At 36.7% G+C, this 17,244-nt stretch overlaps 2 protein-coding genes across 5 annotated transcripts in view; one reads left to right on the forward strand and one right to left on the reverse strand.

Moving 5' to 3' along the window:
* CFAP74 (cilia and flagella associated protein 74) overlaps positions 1–5,507 on the reverse strand; it is an 83,935-nt gene extending 78,428 nt beyond the window's left edge. Inside the window, exon 1 of the mRNA XM_085307144.1 lies at positions 5,324–5,507. The gene's annotated coding sequence lies outside the window, so the exon portion shown is untranslated. The remainder of the gene's footprint in view (positions 1–5,323) is intronic.
* Positions 5,508–5,535: 28 nt separating this feature from the next.
* PRKCZ (protein kinase C zeta) overlaps positions 5,536–17,244 on the forward strand; it is a 60,011-nt gene continuing 48,302 nt past the window's right edge. For 2 of the 4 annotated variants that reach the window (XR_014896129.1, XM_085307145.1), the window contains exons 1-5: positions 6,109–6,319; positions 6,867–7,070; positions 10,328–10,449; positions 13,036–13,125; positions 13,514–13,564. Coding sequence is in view for 3 of the 4 variants with exons in the window: in XM_085307145.1 (XP_085163271.1) it covers positions 7,000–7,070; positions 10,328–10,449; positions 13,036–13,125; positions 13,514–13,564 (334 nt within the window). In the remaining variant the exon portion in view is untranslated. Of the gene's footprint in view, positions 5,621–6,108; positions 6,320–6,866; positions 7,071–10,327; positions 10,450–13,035; positions 13,126–13,513; positions 13,565–17,244 lie in introns of those variants that run through there. The other 2 variants (XM_085307146.1, XM_085307147.1) reach the window with 2 other exon arrangements.

Consider the following 17,244-nt stretch of genomic DNA (forward strand, 5'->3'; position numbering starts at 1 on the left):
AGTTCCTATGAAACTTCTAAGTCACAGCATACAGACTTTGTGGCTATACCCATTTCCTTCTCTTGCACCACACACAGATGATCTCATATATGCAATAAAGAGAAAAAGAGTGTTTAAGACATTCCTCAAATTCTCCTTACTCTTAAGTAGGCTTTTCTGAAAATTATAATTTTGGCCCAAACAGCTTTAACATAGTCTTTAGGTAACATAAGTTTCTAATAAATACAGGCTTGCATCAGTTGCTGACTGGACAAATAATGAGAATAAGAGCAGCGCTAGGAATTACCTTCGATAGCACAAATATCATAAAGCTGCCAAACTTCATGCATTGGAGTAACCAGATGGAGTGTGGAAGACATTTTTATTTCACATAGGAATAAATAATTGGCCAAATTTAAAGGGAGGAGACAAGGAACGGATATAGCTGGAAGATAGATATAGCTGGAAGTAGCAAACTAATATATAGGCCATTGGGCTATTCCAGTATTATAATTACTATAGTCTTTAAAGATTAAATAAAGATTGTTTGAGCAATGACATACAGAGTAATTTGTAAAACATCTGGTGTGATATTCCATCCAGACTGTTATTCCTTTGTTTCTATGTTTGTTTCAGAGCTGGATAAACACAAAAGATCTATTTCTCCACATCTTAAGCTTACTACACTTTTTAGACGTATTTAGGATTACTCTACCCCATCTTCCTGGCTTGTCTGTGTGTGAGCTAATACACATATGTAAAAGCCAGCAGGATTCTGCATATTGTTTATAAACTATGGTGCATGGAGTATTTTGAAATTGAACATTTACTTTATAAAGAAGAAACACTTAAYATGTTAGTTAGGATTATTTTCACGTTGCTTCCAATGGTGTTTTTGTGCATCGCTATTGAAGGACTCATCAGGCACTTCCAGAATTTGGAGTATTTTGAACTAACACTGCCTATAATTCATCATCTGTCTTCTTTTCTCCCCCCTCCCAACTGAATGCTGGCTGAAGCAATAACGAGAGTTTAAGATAGCAAAATTAAGTCTGGTCTCAGGAAAGTAATAGAAAGAAGATCCTTGAAGAACCAACATGGAAACTTGGTCCCCCAATTTAAGTCTTTTTATTTAAAATTTTCTCCATTTTCTTCCATTCACTGAAATGACAGTTGCATGTCCTCAGCGGCAAAAGCATCTATTTTCTTTCTTTCAGAGTTTCCTTCACAGCTATCTTCAAAACAGGGATCACTGCTTTCCAAAGGATTAGGATGGGGTTATGCAGCAAAAAGAAAAGAGCTGTGATTTACATTGTATTGTCTAAAGATGAAAATACATGAAAGGCAGGAAAGCAAAAATTGTGATGGATTCTACAGAGATAGGTTGTATAAATATCTTGGATAAGTAAGTACAGAAGCATAGAGGTTTGGTTTTTAAACATGTAGCTTGGGCTACACATAGAATTCTCCTTTATCCTGTAGGCTAATATAATGACAACAAAAGTGGGAGTTAGCTTCTGGGTGTTTCTGTCTTATATAAAAAACATGGGTAAAGGGAGGTGTTGTCTTAAAATAGTCTTGAAGTATTATTCATTTGGTCTATTTTAACATGGWCTAGAAAAACACTAATATTCAATCCACCAAGTCAAATCGCAAAGAATTACCATGGTGATTTCTGATCTTATGTAAGCCATACAGTTTGCTCYAGTTTATGTTAAAACATATTAATGCCTTGCCTTATAATCTTTATCCAAACTACTACGCATTTGGCCCCAGATCTGTTCCCACTGAAATCAGTGATTTCATTGGCATTGACTTTAAAGAAAACAGTATCTTGTTGCTTTGGAAAAAGAGGAAGCAAAGAGAGTAAGGTTGAAGAGTAACCTACATGCCTCCTCATGTTGCTGGTCTGAATTGCTAAAGGAGAAATTCTAGAAACTCGTTCCAGAATGATATAGAACAGGCAATAACAGGTACCACAGCTGATCATTTTATTATATATTAGCTGTAGTGCCTATTATTTTGACTCTACATTTGCCTCATCATGACCTACAGACAGACACCTTTGTAATGGAAAATATTTTAACTCTTCCATATACCTCCAACCTTTCTTTTTAACCTTAATATTTGTTTTTTCACATTTTGCATGGCTAATACATAATAAAATTTCATACACAAGAAGCAGTTTCAGGTGCAGTACCTACCTTAAAAAAACAAACATTACTTACAGGTTTTAGGCAGCATGAGTAAAGAAGGCAGAGAAAATTCGTTTCTGTCTCTTGAATATGCCGAAGTCCAGCTTGAAGAGGAAATGGTTCCCTGTGACCTAAAAAAGTTTTTTTTCCCCTGTTTTTGCGTCTGTGCCAAAATTCTAGTAGCAAATACTTCATGTGAGAGTTCAAATTATTTTTTATTATATTCAAACTAATTAACTTTTAAACACAGAAATTTTCTCATTTCCTCATGACTGTAGTGTATAAAGTTCGATTTGACAGCTGGTTCTTCTGAATGGCCCACATAGTAAAACTGCTCTGAAATATTCCAGAATATTCTTTTCGTGGAAGAGGTTAAAACAGATTATTTTCTCCATATGGTGCCTGGAATAAACTGTTCTAATTTCCTTCTCTGGATTTAGTGGGTATTTATGCACCTTTTATTAATGCAAGTAGTCCTATTAAAATAAAGGTAATTACACACACACATATTTTTATGTGTATATATATATACATATACATACACACATAAACATACACACAGATATGTGGGGCAAATTATTGTCCGAATGAGCATCTAACGTCTGAGACGGAAAGGAAAAAACATCCCTACGAAACAATTTTCCTATGCAATTGCAGCCTGTTTCTTTCAAAATGAGGAAGAAAATAGCAGCTAGGACCATGATAAGGAAGTGTATTGTATTCCTGTTAGAGGAACTAAAACAGCTGTACTACCTTGGAATTTCCAAAGCCATTAAACAGCAAATGTTTCTTGGAATTTTAAAAAAGGAAAATACAGATAAAATAACTTTGCACTTAGTGAAATCAATAGCCATTAATGCAGACATCTGATGTCTAAAGGAGGACTCTTTTTTTCCCCTTTAAGCTAATCTTTAAAGAACAGTAGCCTGTAGCATTAAAATAAAGGACTAGCACAAATAATTAYTGTATATTCAAGTATGTTTATTTCCCAGATAGTTGCCTAGGAATATCTTGCCATCTGGTGGACATGTGCAGATATACACATATTTATATAAATACAGACTTAAAMACTGTCACAACTCCAGTAAAATTAAACAAATAAGAAGACATTAGATCTGGAAACCAACATTCTGCATGTTCATAACTTTTAGTCAAGAAACAATTCAGTAACATCAGATAACATTAATCTTTTATGCTGCAGCAACTGAAATACAAACACTGCATTCCTTAGCAGTACATTCCTTTTCACTACTGCAATTATAAATCTGTTGCACAACTGGATACTGAAGTTGAAGGTATACATGGTCATTGCATGTGTAAAGCTAGATTGTAATTGTGGTCATATCTGTGTAAACTGGTAGTAAATCCACTGGAAGACAAGCTGATGGGATAAGAATGCAAAACACCACAGAACCTGATGCATTTATGCTAGTATTTAGCACCACATTTACAAGTGGCATAAAATAAAATGGCTGACCTGTAGGACCCTCAAAATAGTAGTGTTAATAAGGATACTACCAGGTCTTCAAATTCATGTGCAGCAGACTGTAGAAGTGCAATGCTCTGCCATGTGGATCCCCTCCCGTCAAAAAACAACAACAACAACAAAARCAAACCAGCATTAGTACTATGTAACCGATTAAAAAAAAATCTTTGTAAGATATACAAATAGCTTTGTATTCAGCTTTAATTGCTGAAAGTGTATCCAATAATGTCAGAGAAAGCTGTGCTGAGAAAAAAAATCCTCCAAACAAAACACAGTTCCAAAGAACTATACCACCTTTTATCTCAGAATCCATCATCTCAAATATCACAGGATGTCTAACTGAGGTGAAAGACAGATCAAAGTCTACGAATATACTTTATTTCAGGGCAAGCTAGATACATCTTATATAAATGCTCTCTATTTTAAAGAGGAAATCCGAAACACAAGAAGATTTAAGGGTCCACTTTGAAACTACGTTGAGAGTTCCAACTGACATAAAATTACCAATGGAGGTTTTCCATTATTCATTCAGATTAAAAAATCATTAAATCAAAGCAATTGCTGCGTTTCCTTTGTGTCACAGAAAATATCTAGATTGAAAGGAGTAAGTTTTATTTTTTACATTTACTTAAACTAGAATTAAGCATTATTTATTCATATTTTGGAATATTGTAGAGACACCAAAAGGAGGATCAGGGCTATATTTGTACAAGCACACACACTCATATAATCCTCATAAAGGAWTTGTAAAAGTGCTAAACAGCATCTAAAAAAACTCGAGGTAGGTGTGCACAAGGTAATAGTAGGAGACTAAGGAACAATCACCTCTCATTTTCAAAATACAGATTCTGATTGCTCAACTCTGTCAAACCCAAAACAAAGTAGCTGCAAAACTCTGGCTTGGTTTATTTTTCAGATTTCAGTCGGCTTGTTACCCCAGTATGATACAAACAGGTAAGCAAAAGCTCCAAGGCAAGCCTTTTGTTCAGATAGCTTATTGTCTTGGAAATTTAAGTACAGAAGAAAACATTTTTAATTTCCATGAGGGAATTCTGAGTACAACTATTTCACACCTCTAGCTGAAAAACAGGCAACGGCTCTTATCTCCTATTTTACAGAGAAGACCACTGTGCTTCAGTCACAGCTGATTCAGAGATTTGTATCAACAGATGAAAGTACCATGGGGGGGGGGGGGGAAAGAACACTTTCTAGAACTGAGATAATAACGACATTAGACATTTCACAGGCTTGCTCTTACGAAAGGGTGGGTAATTCAGCAACATCACTACAATGTCTTCCTCTGCTTTTTTTCCCTCCCCTCTCAGTTTGGCTACTCAGAAGAAGTCATAATATTGTGATTTTTGTTTCATTTACCCTCTATTTATTTTGACAGCGGCTTTCCTGCCTTAACAGTTCCGAATGAAATCTTTTAGGCTTGGGTGGTAAGCTAACCCTCATACGAAACTAAACTTTTGAGAAAGCGCGTTGCCCCCCTCCTTCTTGGCCGCCGCGAAGCCCCCGCCGCGAAGCCTCCTCCCGGGCACCGCCCCTCGCCTCAGCACCGCCTCCGGCCCAGCCCCGAGGCGGCCCCGGCTCCCTGCCGCCCGCCCGGCGAGCTGCGGCCGAGCGGGTGGCGCGCCGGGGCGCCGCGGGGACCCACTACCTCTCCGGAGGGCTCCAAGCAGAAACGTGCCCACACATCGCCGTAACGGCCGCATCTGCGTCTCCTCTCGGCCCCGGGGCCTCCTCCTGGCGCGGCGCCACCACGCCTCCGAGCGTACAGGTGCCGCACGGTCAGGCAGCGGCGAGAGCGCCAGCGCCCGGCCGGTCGCGGCGGCGTGAGGACAGCCCCTACGGCCGCCCATCACGCCTACCGCCGCTCCCTGCTCCGATTGGCTGCAGGTGTTCGCTACCGTTTCCCCTATGGCTTTTGATTGGCTGAGAAACTCCTACCTTCCAGGTAATGGTTCCTAKCCTATGATTGGTCATGTGTGAGGGATCGCATGTGGGGATTGGCTGCAGGTGAGCCGGAGCCGCTATTGGCCGGCAGGTAGCGTGGGCGGTGTTCTGTTGGCTGTGGGTGCTCGGCTTCGCGGTCGGCCATGTTCGGAGCGGCAGYGCCGGTGCCGTCGGAGCTCGGAGGAGCGGGGTACTGGAGCGGGCAGCGGGTCGGTAGCTGAGCAGGAGCCGGGGGCTCCTTCCGCAGTGCGCTGCCACCCTGGTTCCCGGGGCGCTCGCCGGCCTGAAGAGCAGCGGAGAGCCGGAGTCCGACCCAAACTTCCTCCCGGGACTTTGGGCAACTTCGGGCCGGGGGCGGGAAGAGCCGAGCAGCACAGGGGCGCGGCTGGAGAGGGCGGCCCGGGGAGGGGGCAGCGTTACCGGTTACCTTTGTGGAGGTGGCGAGGAAGGGGACCCTCGGGGACCCGGTCGCTTGGTCGGAGCAGGTGGGAGGAAGGGGCAGCCCCAGAGGCGGCTCTTGGGCGCGGTGAGGAAGGAGGAAGAGGACAGTCCCTTCCGCCCGCCGCGGCGCGGAGCGCGGCCGCAGCCTGGCCCCGCGGAGCGGCCTCCTCCGGCTGGGAGCGTCCCTTGCCGGCGGCTCATCGTGCCCGTTTTCCCTGGTGCGTGTGGCCCTGCTTCCCTGAACAGTGGGCTTGGGGAGGTAGGTGAAAATATTTTCAAATYTGTTTGTGTACGGGAGGGAGTGGAGAGACTTCTGAATAAGCAGGATGTTTGCTTGGAAGTCCAATCCTAAAGGCAACTTAAACTGCCCTTTGGAGTTTATTAACAGTCTTCCTTTTACATACAAACTACTTAAATTGGCATTCTCTACTTTATGGAAGAAAACAGCCAGAAGTTGTATGGATGAATAAGTAAATAATTCCTTTGAGTACTTTTGGCAAGGAGAGAATGCCAGCTGTTTTGTTAGAAAATGTTATCCTTTAGAAAAAGAAATAAATGTTTTATACCAACTATGCAAAAAATTGTCTGCCTCTTGAGTTCTGATCACTTGTAAATTACAAGATTTATGTAATACAAGGTATTTTTAACTGCTTCACTTTATTACTGTGCAGGACAAGTTTTACTGTTTACTTTTGTTTTCTTGCTATTTTATGTGTAAAGCTACTTGAGTTTACAAAATCTGACGCAACACGTTAGTTTGGTAGAGCGTGTATGTATTCATCTGTATTCCGATTTTCTTTTTTCAGCTGGATCTGGAAAAGATCTGCATATTTCACACCTGAAGTCGTTCACTTCAGAATTAAATGAATTATCTATTCTGAATGAGCTGATATTTGTATGTGTTTACAATATAGTCTTCATTTAGGCTGAATTTAGACCATGCCTAGCAGAATGGGCTCAAAAGTTAATCTGAACAGAGACTTCATCAGGGTGAAAACACACTATAGTGGGTAAGTCTACATACTCTCTCCTATGTATTGTGTCATACCTAATTTTGAAGCATATCAAACAGGAGTCCATAGTCTATCTTAGTGATAGAGTAAAAAGTAAGCTGAAGGATTTGTATGTAGTGTCAAGACAAGTATGTAAACTTCTAAACTGTTAAAATAAACAGCCGAAAGGACTGCAGTGTGCACACACATTTTAAGAGTTGCTGTTTTATTCTTTAGTCTGGGTTGATGGAATATTGTTTTCTGTTTTCTTACAAGTGTTTATGGTCACAGACAGATTGGTCTATTACATCCAGATATAATTAATTATATCTTTATAATACAGTAATACTCTATTACATCATACTCATGTAGCAAACAGTACATCTACAGGTCACCACTGAAATTAGCAGGAGACTTCTAAGTGCAGATTTCCACTCATAGCTATCCGTTCTTGATTGTGTGCTCCTTGAGATAGAATCTATAGTATTTAGTACAAGAGCCCTTTTCCACTGGGAATTTTTAGATATTGTTTTAATAGAACTGGATAATAGCGTCTTGAAAGACTGGTATTTTCATGTGTAAGAGTAAGCTTACGTGTTGGCTTCTGTTCCTAGCTATGCTTCTGACTCTTGACTCTTCTCTGATGCCTAGTCGTTTGACTTTTATGTCTTAATTTTGCCATTCATAAATTGAAGGTCTAGTAAAATCTGTTAATTTGCAGTTCATTTACCTATGGGGTAAATTTTCGCTAAAAATTCATAGTAAAAATGTAGATAGGCTTTTAGTGATAGGAATTCATGTCAAAACTGGACTCTTGACAAAATACTGAGATTTTTACTATCTATGAAAATAAATTGGCACAGCACTCTGTTTTTACTGCTGTTTTAATAATATTGTTCGGTAATTTCTGAAATGTAATAATTAGTAAAGATTGTGCAAATCAACTAAGGTTTGTTTATATTATTAATCATCTGCACCAAGGTGCTATTTGGGATATTTAATAGATGCTTGTAAACTGATGTATGAATTTTGGTTGAAAGGTTTGCATTGTGTATTTAACATTACTTGTGACTTTTTCTGCTCAGTAGTTTAATCCTACACCTGTTGAACATGTCATGCACTTTTAGGTTGAAAAGACTATAAAAACATAATACTTCCTGTGTAATGCATTTCTGAGATGCTTGGATATCCAAGCATCTCTGAAGCAACAGTAGGAGAGCTGTCTTAGCTGTATGAGAGAAGGTATTATAAAATGCAAGTAAAATTGGTGTAAATGGTTTGGGATAGCTTGCTGGCACAGCATAGCTATAAAGAAAGGTGTGTGTCTCTAAAATATCTGCTCAGAAATGGAGACGGTGATAAGGTKTGTTCCATTATTGGAATTCACAATAAAGAATATAATTACCATGATTGTTAATTAGAATAAAACATTATATTGTCTTCTCTCACACTATATTCAGTAATTTCTATTAGCTGTGCAGACTTGCTTCTTTGTTATTCATTTTTAGTGATCTCCCCATGATGTTCACTTGCTTAATGCTATTCTCACTTGAAGAACAGATTATCTGTTAACTTTCAAAGCAGGGGTTCCATAATCACTGAATTTTTTCTTTGTTTTATTGATTGAATTCAATGTCCCTGTAAGAGCTGACTAACTTTGTTATTATTGTATAACTGATTATTTCAATGTCTCCATGAGTAGTACTAACTCATCTTTAAACAAGTTTGACAGAATGCAGGAAATGGTTAATTTTAGACAACTTTAGAATTAGGATCAAGCTCATTCAGGTACTTGCTAAACAATCTAAAGTACCAGGTGACAGTAGGATACATCTTGAAATCCCAATTAAAAATATAAGCATGAGGAAGTTGCAAAACTCACAAATGTCAAGTGTCTGTTTCCAGGGAGTCTTAGGATCTTAAGTTTCCTGTTTCTGGATGTTAAATTTACAAATAAATTGTAAATTTAAAGATTCACTTGAAAAGGTAGTGGTAAACTGAATTTGAAACATAAAAACAACCTTGTAAAAATTCTACTAAAGTTTTGCTTACTATAATTCTCTGCTAAAGTAGAGTATAAAATTATTTATATATTTCACTTAAAACATGAGTTGCAGAATTTAAAATACTTAATTCAGTGCATTACCTTTCCTGGAGAGGTCTTCATTTTAGATACTTCTTAGTTTTGTTGTTGAATTCAATAAATCTGTTCTAAATACTTCAAGGTTTTGGGTCTGGATGGAAAAACACAAGTAAGCAAAATAGGTAAGAAAACATATATTCTAAAATGACTTCTTATATAAGGTGAAAATAGGAAAACTAATCCAATCTTACTGAGTAACTTCTGATATCTTTACTAAGGAAAGAATTGCATATGCCAGTAGCCATTAACTGGAAAATACAGTTTTGCAGTTACCTGGTAGGAGACCTTGAAAGCCCCCAGGCTGCTGAAGTACCTTTCCTTTTTGTTTAATCAGTTAGTTTCCTTGAGTCTTTTCCCTGAAAATACTTAGAAAACAGGGGAAGAATCTGGTTTGTATGTTCAGATTTTGTTTAGCATATCTCTTTATTTTTTTCTTGTCAAAACAAAACAAACTTTCTTTTTTAAAATATTATGTGACTTTTCATTGTGTCAAGAGTTATTCTCACAAATGCCCAAGCATGTCTTACATTAAGCAGGATTAAAAACCGGGTTCACATTCTTAAAACACTTGAAATGTAGAGTACAAGAAAATGCAGAATTTGATTAAGGTTCTATCTGTTGTTGAATTTTGTTGTGATAAGTCTTTTGAGAATTCACTGACTTGGAGCTTTCTCTTTAATAATCTAGGAGGTGTGAGGAAAAGCTTATTTTTTTGTAGGATTTCTACAATAATCATGAGATTTAATTTTATCTCCTTACAGAAGAAATCCCAGGATCCACTTTAATTGTTATAAAACCATGAGGTTTACTTTTTGTCTTTTTTGTTTGTTTTTATACCATTTTGAACACTGGCATTTTTTTAAAGAAACTGGACTCACCAGCGGGAAGAAGTAAATTTAAAAATACAAAACAAAACAGATTGTTAACAAAGTTAATGCCTCTACTTAAGTATTTTTGAAAAATAAAGTTAAATACTGTAAGATGCAATCCCATTGGCTTCTGACCATTTATTTTARCTAGTTCTGTAAGCATGCTCTTATACCTTAAGAGTCTGTAGATGGAATTGCTGGAATATACTGGCTAGAGTGCATATTTTCTCATATATATATATATTTTTTTTAAATTCTTTCAGGGACATCTTAATAACAAACTTGGATGCATCAATGAGCTACGATGAACTTTGTGATGAAGTGCGTGAGATGTGTACTCTACAGCAGGAACAGCCGATTACCCTCAAGTGGATTGATGATGAAGGTACTGTAAATATGTGTAATGTTACTTAGTAATTTGATTACTCTTGTACATTTTGGTACAAAGACAGACACTGAGGAAATCTGTATACAACAGGTTTTGTATTATGAAGTCATTTTTGATTTGTAAATACTGGGGAATATGACCTTCTTCTATAAAGCAAGGAGCTTTGAGTAAATAAACCTCTGAATATCAAGGTTTTGCTGTACTTGAATTTACTTTAATCCTTTTAAATAAAGAACTCTTTCAGTGTGTAATTATGTAATTATCTGCTCCTCTATTTAAATAGAATGACCAAAGGAACATCTGGCAAGAAAAATTTGGCGAACTTACTGTTTCTATTAACTCAATGATCAGCTTCTTTTTAATTTCATTCTTTATTTGATAAGATTGGAAGAATATAAATTTTTGCTGGAAAAATGCAGATGTAGAGGGAGTAAATTGTAGCTGTAGTCTAGTAATTGAGACTCTAAGGTTCTTGGGGAGAAAAAATGTTTTTCAAGAGGACTCCGACTAACACCTTTTAATAGGAACATGGCTGTATTCAGCTAATCATGCAATGATCAATGATTTAGATGGTTACAGTAAAGAGTTTTAGTCATGGGTACTGTATACTGCTTTTTTTTACCTCTTTGTTTTCCTGAGTTGGGTTAAGAGGATGGTTTCTGGTCAGTATCTGAAGCCTGGTGTTGATCTTAAGTTCTGCTCTTATGTCTACTACATGTAATTTTGGGAAAAGCTTTCAGTTGCTCAAAGTCTGGCTGCCTGCACATAAAATAGATCTGAGTGTATTGTTCATGCAAATGTTTTTCAGTGTTTGTCCCTAAAGTGCTTTGAGAGATATTTAAGATGCTCTGTAGAATTTTAATATTTTGCATTCAACATGCAAGCATGGAATAGTAAAGCATCTTTTAAATTCATAGACCTAGTGACATACTGTTCAAAACTCAGCAACATTTTAAAGTGTTTTTAAATCATAGGCATTTTCTCAGAGATTGTGGAGTCTCCTTCTCTGGCTGTACTCAAAATCTGCCTGGTTGCAATCCTGTGCAGTGTGCTCTAGGTGACTCTGCTTGAATGGAGGGGTTAGACTAGATGGTCTGCAGAGGTCAACCATTATATGATTCTGTGATTTCTTTTTTTTTTTTTTGTATACTTTTCTGTCAAATGTGATAACACAATCTGTATGTTTGTGTCATTTCTACCTTTCCCTCAGAACTTTTCAGTCCACCGATTGATTTGAGCCCTATTTGTCAGAAAAGTAAAGGTTTCTAATAAAATTCAGCTGTGTGGGTTCTTTCTATTGTAAGATTTCTGACTCCATCTCTACTGCCGATGTGTCATCTGAGTCAATAGTTGCTAATCTTATGCTGTGTTAGATATCAGGTTGTTCATACAAGTAAGAAGCCTTGTAAATCTCCCAACTGTAGTAGAAGTTCAGACAGGACCTCACAAGACCCTGACACCAATTATTCAGTCAGAGAACACCAATGCACAGAAAGCCAGACTTTAGCTGTAATGGTCACTAAGGCTATTTTGTAATCTTATTTTTCTGGGGCTTTTCTGTTAATTGACTTTTAAAGATATTTGAGATACTGAGACTTATGTTTGTATGATGTTTTTTATCTGTCAGTACATTTCCTTGGTCTTCTAGCTCTGAGCAAATGTTGATTCAAGCAGCTGAGAGTTTTTAAAATTAGAAAGCATAGAATTTAACAAAATATATACAGAACATGTTACCTTGGCAGAAAGTGAATTGAATGATATAATAGAAGGTGGAACCTGAAAATATCTGTGGTAATCTGAAATACTTTAGGAGGGTCTAGATTTCATGTGACTCTAAAGTCTTAGAGTCCTTTCATGATTGATGGTTGTAATCATCACTAATTTATATTTTGACTCTTAACAATACTCCGCAGCAGCTTTTCTTATTTTTAAGCTTATTTTAATGCTTTATTATCCAAAGAATGTTTCTGGGGTGCTCCTTTATGACTGAGTGACTACTTCAGTTTTTATGTATTTTCTTATTTCAAAGAATATTAAAATTTTTGAAATACTGTACTCCACCTGTAACCTCTGTGTGTGTGTATACATACATATATATATATAAGCTTTTTAATGATAAACTGCTTCTCTGTCATTATAGTGGAAGAGATGTAAATAGTTGTCTATAGGTACCTTCATAATACTTTCTCTAAGTTATAGCATTGTTCTGCATTCAGCAGAGTTAAGGTAGTAAGGTAAAAGGCCTTTTAACAAAGGATGAATGTATTTTAAATTTGTTCTTTTCTGGGTACTAGGAAGTGAGCTTACTTCCCCCCCTTCCCCTCCCCCCCGTGTTAAAGATCTTGAAGTGTATGTATTCACTTCTGTATTTTAGTATCTCCTTGCAAACCAGYACAGTATACTCATTAAAATACTCATTACTCATTAAAAGTTAGAAGGAAAAAATTATGTTGCTATATTTTGGYTGTAACCAAAGTAACTGATTAATATAATGTTATTTAAAGAAAAGCAATCCTGGAAACTTGCCTGTGTTATTGCATTTTCTTTTCTCTCTCTCTCTCTCTCTCTTTTTTTTTTGGCTAGGTGATCCATGTACTATCTCATCTCAGATGGAACTGGAAGAAGCCTTCCGTTTGTATTGTCAAAACAGAGATGAAGGGCTGATAATTCATGGCAAGTATTACACAATTTAAGAGCCATGTATTCATTTGTTGATAAACCTAATGGCTTACTAAACGTCAAGTTGGAGAAAAAATTTACCTGTAAAATCAAATACTACTTTATKTAGTTGTTGCCTTATACTTTAGTGTTGTTAAAAGGAAATGTTCTGTTGGGTATGGAGCAAAATCCCAAACAACTCTATAAACTTTGAGTGTGCTTAAAGTTCTAAACTGTACAGATTGGCTAATGCTATAACCAAGTGTAAGATTTTGCCACTAGTAACACTAATCTTGAGTTATTTTAAAGCTCCCAGAAACTGACTTCTTGTAAATGTATTTAAGAATCAAGGAAATACTGCTATTGAGATTTTCTGCTTAAAAATTTAATATTTTTGTTCTAGTTTTCCCAAGTATTCCAGAGAAACCAGGCCTGCCTTGTCCAGGAGAAGATAGTGAGTACTAGAATGTTATCAAATTTTAGTTTTACRTTTTTTTTGTCATACGGAAAAGTACTTTAAAGATTTCATTGGCTAGTTTTATGTACATATATTGTTTTGTTTACCTTTGTTAAAGTAGAATATTAAAATATTCAGTATTTATCAGATAAATTGTGAAGTATTCTATGAATCAGCATTGTAGTATTTTTAATGTTACTGAGGATTAATACTTGCTCATACAGCGCAAATAAGAGTGGTCAGGATTTTAGATGTGTTTAAATATGGTAAAAATGATGCTTGCTTTTGGATTTTTCTTTTCTTCTGTTTTTTTAACTTCCGGGGAAAGTAAGTGATGAAGAAGAATGAAAGAGAACTTTTTATAAAGGACTCATCAATCTGTTAGAATCCATTTGAAGACATGGATATGCCTTTAGATAAAGCAGACATGATTGATGTGGTTTATTTCAATAATTTAAATAACTACACTGGGATGGAATGATTAAATAGCTGGATAGTTGCTTTCTGTTCTGGAAGGAGGCCATATTTTGTAAACATTGAGGAAAGAAACATGAATAATTAGTTGACAATGATGACATTTGGCAAGTCACAGTAGTAGTATATATGAAAGCTGACTGAAGAATTGAAGTATACTTTCCTACTTTTTTTTTTTTTTTTTTTAATTGCTTATATTAGACCAAACCTTTCCCAGTAAGAGCTGGAAGAAGCAGGTGACTCTAGCACTGCTTTAATCCTTGTAGCCATTTAAAGAAGGGAGGAGGAAATACTCATGTACCAATTTAGACTGATGAAAGTCCCAGCTAGGACTGTTTGCCCTGATTTGTGAGAACACAGAGCAAAATAATGCTAAGTACTGTGGCGAAAAGTAGGCTAACTAGATGAAAAAAAATGTTCGTTAAGATCTTTGCAAATCATGTGGCATAGCAAAGTTGTTTGCAGTTTAGTAATCCCATTAAAAGTATGGGTGTTCCAGGACAGAAGTGTTTGGTGTTAACCTGTAGACATTTTCATTGTCCCAAACAATGAGATGAACTACAAGTGTACAAGTTAGCTAGATCATCTGAACCATACTACTCCATATGTAGGGTATTATTTTTATTAAATAGTTTTATATTTGCATTGTACTTTTATTCAAAAAGCCTCTGTAGTGGAATGTGCCCAGTAAGTGATTTACAGTCAGATTTCTCATTATTTAATGAATCAGTTTAGTACATATCTCTTGCAGCCATGGGACCTGCATGGAAATCTGGTATTGGAACTTAGTTATAACTATTTCCAGATTATAAAACAAGAGAGACACTAAAGTCTACTCATGCAAATTAGCATAAACTAATGTTTTGAGCATTATTGCTTGTTAACTGTAGCTGTAGAACACTTGGACTATATGTGTGTGGGTGTTACTGGATGTTACTGGGACTGTTGATACAGTTTGTATAAAGTATATGCTATGAAAGTAGATTATCTGAGCAGTACTTTAACTTTTTGTGCTTTAAAAATACACATAACCAAAATGCCTGAGAAAAACGTGATTTTTACATGCTTGACAGTTTCTGTTGTGTGGAGAATGTGAAGTAGAGAGTTGACAGGACTAAAATAATTTGAAAAATACTCAATGTTTCCAGTTCTTACTTTATTTTGTGACTCTTGCTATAGTGTTTCATATAAAATCATTTTTAAGAATAAGAACATTGTGTGTTTCTTTAGAGCGTCATCCTTTCACTGTGGAAGTAGTTTGTCTCTGCAAGTAACTGAAGACAAACATTAAACAAGTAAACAGTTCATCACCACTTTATTGAAAATGAGCTTTTTCTAAATTAGCTTGTAAGTGTGAACTTACAATTGTAGATGGATTTTGCAATGAACTTTTGCAAAAATACTTCCTTTGTAACATACTGCTCAAACTTGTTCTTGTTAGATCATGGATTAAAAATTACTACTTATAGTAATGTGATCTGTTGAATTGCAAGTATTTTGTGGTGACTTTCTGTAGAATTCTTTTTTTTTCTCTCCAATTCCTTCTGAAAAATAATGTTTTTGGAAGGAGAATGCTGGAATATATGCCGAATATTTTGCATTTATGTTGAAAAGTAATGATATGATTCCTGCTGTCTTGAACCTTTGCAAGACTGATGTAGCCTTGAGGTTATACCAGTCACAGAAACTTGAAATAAATGTATATATTCCATTAGTGAAATAAACCATGAGTCTGAAGTTTTAATGATGTTTGCACTCCTTTATTTAAAAATAGCTCTATGGAAAAAGTTGACAGTTGTTTTCTCCTGCTGTCAACAGTGACGAAGAAAGATTTTTCAAATATTCTTACTCGAAAAAGTCATTTTTCTATATTGGTATGATGTGCCTGYGGAATAGGGTTTGCCCAGATTTTCCAGCATCTGAACTTGTGTTGTTTGTTTTCCTTTTGCTCTAAAATTTTTTGTTCTCTCCTTTTTCCTTTCCTTGTTTTTTCTTTTTTCTCCTTTCTTAGTTTTCCACTGTAACCAAGTCTTACTGTCTTCTGCTTCTACAACAGCAGCTGTAGTACCTTTTTACCTTTATAGCAAGGCAGTTATTCCATTCTATGTAGATTGGAATGGCAGTGCTGCTATGTGGGTGAAGTAGCAGGATTCCTAAAACATCTTGTATTCAGTATCTGGGAAGAGATGCAACCTCTCATAGGTGCATCTAGGATCTGCTGGCCTGGAGCCTCGGATACTGATAGAGATGGGAGACTTTCAGGCCAGCCTTGGGTATTCAAAAATAATTTGCTTTTTTTTAATAGAATAGCTTTTTTTTTGTTGTTGTTGCTATCTATTCAAAAAAAATGTTGTTTAGGAAGTATTTACATGTATATTTCTCTTGTGTCCATAAGTGATGTTTTTTAATATCCTGATGCAAAAATGTGATCTAAGTGCCAATTTTATTACTTACAGGCTCAGTTTGTTTATACTGACAGATCTTGATCTAACTTATCACTCTAGAAACTACAGCGCGTTGTATAACAATATGTTTAGCTGAACCATTTCTTTTGACCATATAAAATTCCCTAATGGAATTGCCAGTTTTATCAGGCAAATACTTGTTTTTGTGACATCAGCTCCTTGACATCCATGCCATGTTTTAGTTTGTGCCTCAGCTGCTAGCTACAGCCTCCCAAGGGAGCCAGTACCACCCGTGCCTGGATACATGAGGCAGAGATGTGAAAGGGAGAGAACAGGATAACCAGTCTTCCATTAAATATTTGCTCTTAATGTTCAAGCTGATCCTGCCTATTGTCTTTGGTGTCTAGTGGTATTCAAACAGCAGCATCAGTGGAATAAAGGGAAAATGTTTCATTTCATACCTACTGCCTTGTAAAGCATAAAGAATTACATGCTGAAGAAGCGAAAGAATAAAACCCAGTGAGTAATGCATGCCTTTTCTATAGCTTTTATGTATCATCATTGCAATTGCTACCGTGAATTGAGGCCATTGATGCAGTGTGTGTGTGTATGTGGTGCAGCAGATAATAGAAGTCAGCGTTTTGGTTATCGTGTAGTTGCTTTGCCTACCATCCTCCCTTGCAGCCATAGATTGTTACAAGTACAGATATTCCTGGTATTTGTTGTGTTTGTAAGGATGTGGCCGAGAGACCTCTCAAAATGCCGTTAAAATTGCAGTGAAAAGACTTTCTTAAGGGA

Source organism: Rhea americana, unplaced genomic scaffold (assembly GCF_003343005.1).
Source record: "Rhea americana isolate MKP2758 unplaced genomic scaffold, rheAme1 scaffold_254, whole genome shotgun sequence".
In the NCBI taxonomy this organism is placed as follows: domain Eukaryota; kingdom Metazoa; phylum Chordata; class Aves; order Rheiformes; family Rheidae; genus Rhea; species Rhea americana.